Genomic DNA, 8191 nt, shown 5'->3' with positions numbered 1-8191 from the left:
CATTTCCCAGATGGCCCAACTGGTTTGGGAACGTTCCGGTCACACTGACCGCCTTGGAATGTCCGCCAACCAATTATAGACGTGTGGAATGTCCTCTGATCAAATTTTAGAAGCCCCTAGCCCCGAGCCAATCAGATTTGTCCCTGCACCTAAACCCTGCTTGCACCTGGTTTATGTAACTTTGTGATTTTTTCCTTTAAATACCCATGTAAAACTCTGCTCGTGGCCTTCCTCCTAACCTCCGCTGCGTCGGTGTGTAGGACGAGGTCCGGGCTGCAGCTCGCCTAATAAAGCCTTGCCTTGCTTTTGCATTTCGGAACGTCTGGCTCTCGATGGTCTCTTGGTGGTCTTCTAGGGCTTGGGCACAACAGTTGGGGGCTCGTCCGGGATCCCCAAAGACCCCCGAGACCCCAGACCCCGAAGGTAAGAAACAGCGCTGTTAATTTGTCTTGTCTTGTCCCTTGTCTCTGTGTGTGTTTCACTTTCATTTTCTTGCAGGAAGCCGGCCTTTCCACCTTGTACTTTTTTCTTTTTTCATTTTTTTTTTAGGGGCCTGTCGAGCGGACGCGCTCATCGACAACCCTGGGGGAACTGGGAGACGTCCCAGGTCCTCCATCCTTGAAGGGGGACCCCTGGAACCCCGCCTTGATACTTGTAGGGTGCAAATCAGTCCGGTTCCTAGCTGGCACTGACCAAGAGGGTCTCCTCACCGAGGCTCAGTCCGCCCACCTTGAACTTCAGTCCACTCCTTCTGCATCATCGCAGGAGGTAGGGGGACAACTTGGGAGATCTCCAAAACCTACTAGTAACTTGTTATTTTCTCAGGCCTGTGTATTTGGTACCTTCTTTGTTATTGTAATTGTTGTGTTTCTCGTAGCTGTCTGGATTGAACACCTGACCAGAGCCATGGGTAATGTGCCATCTAACCCCCTAGAATTAACCTTAGCCCATTGGAAGGAGGCTAAGGAAATTGCTCATAATCGAAGTGTAGATGTTAAGAAAGAAAAGTGGATAAGTTTATGTAAATCAGAATGGCCCACCTTTGAGGACGCCGAGTGGCCTCCTGAAGGAAGTTTTGATATAATTAAAATTGCACTTTTACAGGCCAAAATTTATAATGTGCTTAGTGGGCATCCAGACCAAGTCCCTTATATAATTACTTGGAGGGCACTGGTTGAAGAGGATGGCCCCGCCTGGGTGCATGCTTTCTTGTCCCCCCCAGCCTCTTCTCTCATCCAGGTATTCACTAACAAGACACAGGGGGAAGAAAAAGCAGGAAAAAAAGAAACCACCAAAGAAGAAAAGAAGCCGCGTCCGCCTGTCTTCCAAGGGGGAAACGTGGAGGAGGAAATCTTTCCTCCTCCATACTCTCCTCTCCAACCCTCCCCGCCTGAAATACAGGAGGATGATGAAGACGCAGGAGAGAACGTGCCACCAGCCCCCTCCGCACCAGAGGGTCCTGCCCAGTCAACCCGACGGCGCCGGGGAATTACGCCTCCCCACAACTCCACTGCCCTTCCCCTTCGCCCCGTGGGTCCCATGGATGAGAATGGCCAGCAGCAATTCCAGTACTGGCCGTTTGCCACTAGTGACCTATACAACTGGCGTACCCAAAACGCCCCCTTTTCTGAAAAACCCCAAGACTTGATTCGTTTGCTTGAAACTGTCCTTTTCACTCACCAACCCACTTGGGATGATTGTAACCAGCTTTTACAGGTTCTTTTCACCACCGAGGAGAGGAGTCGCATCCGAGAGGCGGCCCGGAAACTTGTCCCCGGCCCAACCGGAGCGCCCCTCACAGACCCTGCCGCGATCTCAGTCTCCTTTCCTGAGACTCGACCAACATGGGACTATAACACGGCTGAAGGTAGGGAACGACTCCTCATCTACCGCCAGGCTCTGTTGGCAGGTCTCAAGGCGGCGGCTCGCCGACCTACTAATATGGCCAAAGTCTATGATGTGAGGCAGGGAGAAAATGAAAGTCCGGCAGCATTCCTTGAGCGGCTTATAGAAGCCTTTAGCCAGTACACTCCCTACGATCTTGAAACTCAGGAATCCGCTCAGATTGTTATGTTCACCTACATAAATCAAGCTGCCCCGGACATAAAGCGAAAGCTGCAGACAATAGACAGGCTTGGTGAAAAATCTGTTAGGGACTTAGTAGCAGTGGCGGAGAAGGTCTATAACAAAAGAGAGACAGAGGAGCAGAGACAGGAGCGAAAGGACAGGGAACGTGAAGCTGAACGTGAAAGGAGAGATAGGGAAAAAGAGAAAAATTTGGCTAGGATCCTGGAGCAGCAACAAGCACAACAGACTAGAATTTTAGCACAGCATCAAGCCCAGCACAGAAGAGACATTAGAGAAATCTTAACCTCTGTGCAACCTGGAAACTTTAGACGATCCTCGTCTCCTACTAGAGAACGAAAATTCAAGCCTCATCCTAGAAAACCTAGAGTAGGAGAAAACCAGTGTGCCTATTGCAAGGAGATAGGACATTGGCTCAAGGACTGCCCAGAACTAGCCAGAAAGGAGGAGAGAAAACAGAAAGTAGGATCCAGAGTGCTGCCGGCCTTAGAGCTAGCTGAAGACAGCGACTGAGGGAGTCGGGGCTCAGACCCCCTCCCTGAGCCTAGGGTAACTTTGAAAGTGGAGGGGAGCCCAGTCACGTTCATGGTGGATACGGGAGCAGAAAACTCAGTACTACTAGCCCCGAGAGGGCCGATGTCCAATAAAACAACATGGGTGCAAGGTGCAACTGGCACCAAACCCTATAAATGGACTACCCGAAGAACAGTGGACCTAGGAGTGGGCCGGGTAACCCACTCATTTTTAGTCATTCCTGACTGCCCCTACCCATTGCTTGGACGTGACCTTTTAACAAAAATGAAGGCTCAGATACAATTCACAAGTGACGGAGCTTTGGTAACAGACTCAAGAGGAAAGCCTGTAAATATATTAATCACTAGCAAACTAGAAGAGGAGTATAGGCTATACCAACATCTCAAGCCTGAGTCTCAAGAAAATGAGTGGTTACAGGCGTTTCCCCAAACATGGGCAGAAACTGGGGGGATGGGACTGGCAAAACATCGTCCTCCAATCTTTGTGGAACTCAAAGCTGGAGCTGACCCAGTAAAAGTTCGCCAGTACCCCATGTCACTAGAGGCAAAGAAAGGGATCACCCCCCCACATCAGAAAATTGTTGGAATTGGGAATCCTAAAACCCATCCAGTCAGCCTGGAACACTCCATTACTGCCCATCAAAAAGCCTAACTCCAATGACTATAGACCAGTACAGGACTTGAGAGAAGTAAACAAAAGAGTAATGGACATTCATCCAACCGTTCCAAATCCATATACTTTGCTGAGTTCCTTACCACCAAGCCACGTGTGGTATACTGTGCTAGATTTAAAGGATGCCTTTTTTAGCCTGCCCTTAGCCCCACAGAGCCAAAATTATTTTGCATTCACCTGGCATGATCCTGAAATTGGGATAAGCGGCCAACTGACCTGGACCAGGCTGCCTCAAGGATTCAAAAATTCGCCCACCATCTTCGACGAAGCACTGCATGAAGACCTGAGTGAGTACCGCTCTAAAAATCCTGAAATAAGCCTGTTGCAATATGTGGATGATCTGCTGATAGCTGCCTCAGACAAAATTAGCTGCCTGAAAGGGACAGCCAGGCTCTTAAAGACTCTTGGCAATCTAGGCTACAGGGCCTCTGCTAAAAAGGCACAGATTTGCAAATCTGAAGTCACCTACCTAGGCTTCATACTAAAAGAAGGCAAGCGTTGGCTGTCAGAAGCACGAAAAGAGACTGTACTAAAAATTCCTGTACCAAAGTCAGCCAGGCAAGTCAGAGAGTTCCTAGGAACAGCGGGCTTTTGCCGGCTGTGGATACCTGGGTTCGCTGAAATGGCCAAGCCCTTATATGAAGCCACCAAAAATGTCCCAGAGTTCCACTGGACTGAACAAATGCAAAGGGCCTTTGAGGCAGTTAAGAAAAGCCTCCTAGAAGCCCCTGCCTTAGGCCTACCTGATGTGAATAAACCATTCACCCTATTTGTGGCCGAAAATAAAGGGATAGCAAAGGGGGTGCTCACCCAGCCAATTGGGCCTTGGAAAAGACCAGTCGCCTACTTATCCAAGAAATTGGATCCTGTTGCTGCTGGGTGGCCCCCATGCCTGAGAATAATAGCCGCAGTAGCCCTCTTAGTGAAAGACGCAGACAAGTTGACCTTGGGACAAAATCTAACTGTGGCCACTCCACACGCTCTGGAAGGGGTGCTAAAACAACCGCCCGACCGATGGATGAGCAATGCCCGCATGGTCCATTACCAAACCTTGTTGCTTAACCCCACGCGTATCAGTTTCTGCGTACCAACAGCATTAAACCCAGCTACCTTGTTGCCGGATCCGGACCTGGAAGCGCCTCTGCATGATTACGAGCAGATCCTGGCCCGAGCACATAGTCTCAGGCCTGACTTGCTGGACTCACCGCTACCACAGGCTGAGCACACCTGGTTCACCGATGGCAGCAGCTTCATGCGAGAAGGAAAAAGGTACGCAGGCGCGGCAGTCACCACGGACGCTGAGATAGTGTGGGCAGAGGCACTCCCCCAGGGAACTTCTGCACAAAGAGCAGAACTAGTGGCCCTAACAAAAGCCCTACAAATGGGGAAAGGAAAGAGACTAAATATATACACGGACAGTAGGTATGCGTTTGCTACCGTACATGTTCACGGAGCTATCTACCAGGAGAGAGGGTTACTGACGGCTGAAGGAAAAACTGTTAAAAACAAGCAAGAGATTCTAAATCTCATTCGGGCCCTCTGGGAACCAGCCAAGATTGCTATCATGCATTGTCCAGGACATCAAAAGGGAGTTGATTTAGTGACTAAAGGAAATAACTTGGCAGACCAAGCAGCCAAGGAGGCGGCCCTCCAACCTAGAACAGAAATATTAACCCTAGCGGATCCAGGGCCGCGGACTCTGCCTCCCGTGCCCCAATATTCTCAAGAGGACCTAGAATGGATTAGGAAAATTCCTATGGCCCACAAACCCCCGGACAAAGAAGGAAAAAGTGATTGGTGGAGAACGTGTGAAGGGAAACTTATCTTGCCACAAGAACTAGGTAAGGGGATCCTCAAGAGAATCCACCAGGCTTCCCATATGGGGACCCGAAGAATGCAGGACTTGCTTCGCCACTCAAAAGTAAAAATTAGACAGGGAAACCAAATTGTTGAGGACATTGTCAAAGGTTGCAAAGCCTGCCAGCTCACCAATGCAGCGGCTCAACCAATTATGAAAGGAAGCCGCCTTCGTGGAAGCAGGCCAGGTGTGTATTGGGAGGTAGACTTTACAGAAATTAAACCTGGAAAATTTGGATACAAATATTTGCTAGTCTTTGTAGACACCTTTTCAGGATGGGTTGAAGCTTATCCAACAAAACATGAAACTGCAAACGTGGTGGCCAAGAAGATCTTGGAAGAAATCTTACCCAGGTATGGCTTCCTATCCTCCATTGGGTCGGACAACGGACTGGCCTTCGTCTCAAAAGTAAGTCAGGGAATAGCCACTGCACTGGGGACTGATTGGAAATTACATTGTGCTTATAGACCCCAGAGTTCAGGGCAGGTAGAAAGAATGAATCGGACCCTAAAAGAGACCTTGACTAAATTGGCCCTAGAGACTGGCGCAGATTGGGTGTCGCTCCTTCCTTTTGCCTTATTTAGAGTAAGAAACTCACCTTACCAGCTTGGTTTCACTCCCTTTGAAATAATGTACGGGCACCCCCCGCCCATTGTTCCTAGCCTTCAGACTGAATTGCTTTCAGATTTAGATGATACTGAATTTCTATGTAAACTTAATCATTTACAGCTTGTGCATAAGAATGTGTGGCCTCAACTTAAGGCACTATATGATTCTGCTTCTGTCCCTACCCCTCATTTATTTAGACCAGGGGACTGGGTGTTCGTTCGGAGACACAACCCAAACTCCTTAGAACCACGGTGGAAGGGACCCTACGTAGTGCTGCTGACTACTCCCACCGCCCTCAAGGTAGACGGCATCGCCACCTGGGTTCACTACTCCCACGCCAAACCAGCTGACCCCTTCGCGTTGGACGAGGATTTTCGTGGAGAAACATGGGAAGTCTCCAAACATCCAGACCAGCCACTGCGCCTTCGCCTCAAGAAACGAAAGTTAGACTGAATAGTGCTACTATTATGATCATTTACTTTTTACTTTCATATTTTGTTGTTCAAGTTAATGCTGATGCTAATCCTAACCCTCACCAGCCCTTCCAGTTATCTTGGCAGATCACCCCAAGAGGGGGAAAACCCCTTGTCTTAGCAACTAAAGAAGCCCCCTTAGGAACCTGGTGGCCAGACCTAATAGTGGACCTGTGCGACCTAGCTGCAGGCAGCTGGGACGTGCCAGATCATGATGACCCAAATCTAGATAAGCAACTTCCCGAGTGCAAGGAAAAAGAATCCTGTCTAGTCCCATGCAAATACAGCTCCCTAACATGGGGATCTGGACATGGATGTGGCCACCCAAAGCTAAGAGCTGAACTGAGAGAAATGCCTTTCTATGTGTGTCCTAGAGATGGGAGAACTAGGGCAGGTGAGAGAAGATGTGGAGGGGAAGCAGATTTCTTTTGCAAACAGTGGGGGTGTGAAACCACGGGACAAGCACACTGGGACCCACACTCCAGTTGGGACTTAATCACCATAAAACGAAACCATACAGGAAAGGGTCTAGAAAAAGAAAATAGTCTTGCTTGTGAGTGGGCTAACTGGTGGTCGGGACAAGGAGCCTGCACTAAATATAGATGTAACCCTCTAGTAATTAAGTTTACCAAGAATGCTAAGACCTTCGGTGGGTGGACTAGAGGAAGGACATGGGGATTAAGGTTGTACATGTCAGGGTATGACCATGGACTTACTTTCCAGCTCAAACTCATTGTTAAACCTATGACAGATGTAGCAGTGGGACCCAACTCGGCCTTAAAGCCTCAAGACCACCTTGACAGGCCGACACCAGACCCGACCCCATTTAGAGCCCCAGAACCCTCTCTTAATTCAACACTGGCTCCAGGTACTGGACCCTCCTCCCCCATGTATACCCTGGCCTATCTACCCCGTAATAACAACCCCCTAGTAAACCTGATGCAGAAGTCCTATATAATCTTAAACCATACTCAGCCCAATTTAACTAGATATTGCTGGTTATGTTATGATGTTGCTCCACCCTATTATGAGGGAATTGCTGTCTCTGATAACGTGTCCCAAGCCAAGGAAGAAGAGTCTTGTAGGTGGAAGTCAAAAGTAGGGCTCACTCTAACTCGAGTCACTGGTTCAGGCACTTGTATTGGAAAACCGGGAAAAGAAATGGCTCCTTTATGTAACCACATTATTAATCATAAATCAGCAAGTGGTTATTGGTTGCCTCCACAAGATGCTTGGTGGGCATGCTCTAAGTCGGGTCTAACCTCTTGTGTACACTCTGCTGTCTTAAAAGATTTTGAGGATTCCTGTGTGTTAGTACGACTGGTACCCACTATATCTTACTATCCGGAGCCAGATTTCTTGGACCGTTTACAGGGCTCCTGGAAACAACTCAATCTAGAATACAATCCCCGGGTAAAAAGAGAGCCCTTTACAGCTATAACCTTAAGTATATTAATAGGAGCCAGCTTGGGGGGACTAGGTACAGGAGTAGCCTCCCTCGTCCAACAAAGAGGATATTTTGATGACCTACGGATGGCTATAATTGAGGATATTAAGAAAATAGAAGAATCCATCTCTCACCTCCAGGAATCCCTTACATCCTTATCAGAAGTAGTTCTCCAGAATAGGAGAGGGCTAGACTTACTGTTTCTACAGCAAGGAGGACTTTGCACTGCATTGGGAGAAGAATGTTGTTTCTATGTTGACCATTCAGGAATAGTAAAAGATAACATGTCCAAAGTCAGAGAAGGGTTAGAAAAGAGACACAGAGAATATGAGTCAAAACAAGGCTGGTTTGAAAGATGGTTTAATTCTTCCCCATGGCTTACTACTCTAATATCCACTTTGTTGGGGCCCCTAGTGATTATCATTCTCCTACTAACGTTCGGGCCTTGCATCCTAAATAGATTAGTCCAATTCATGAAGGACAGACTAAACACCATACAGTTAATGGTGCAAC

The 8191-nt window shown here is 48.3% G+C and overlaps 1 protein-coding gene across 1 annotated transcript; it reads left to right on the top strand.

Annotated features, from left to right (window-relative positions):
• Window positions 1-549: 549 nt before the first annotated feature.
• On the top strand, window positions 550-6211 carry LOC125344663 (the record flags this gene model as incomplete). Its single annotated transcript, XM_048337088.1, is given in 4 exon segments — window positions 550-768; window positions 1402-2405; window positions 2454-3180; window positions 3182-6211. Coding segments are annotated over 4 exon segments (4980 nt in total), but the record flags the coding sequence as incomplete, so codon positions are not given.
• Between the last annotated feature and the right edge of the window lie 1980 nt (window positions 6212-8191).

Source organism: Perognathus longimembris, unplaced genomic scaffold (genome assembly GCF_023159225.1).
Source record: "Perognathus longimembris pacificus isolate PPM17 unplaced genomic scaffold, ASM2315922v1 HiC_scaffold_231, whole genome shotgun sequence".
NCBI classification, from domain to species: domain Eukaryota; kingdom Metazoa; phylum Chordata; class Mammalia; order Rodentia; family Heteromyidae; genus Perognathus; species Perognathus longimembris.
Note: the sequence above shows the minus strand (reverse complement) of the source record. Positions and strands in the feature narration are given on the sequence as shown.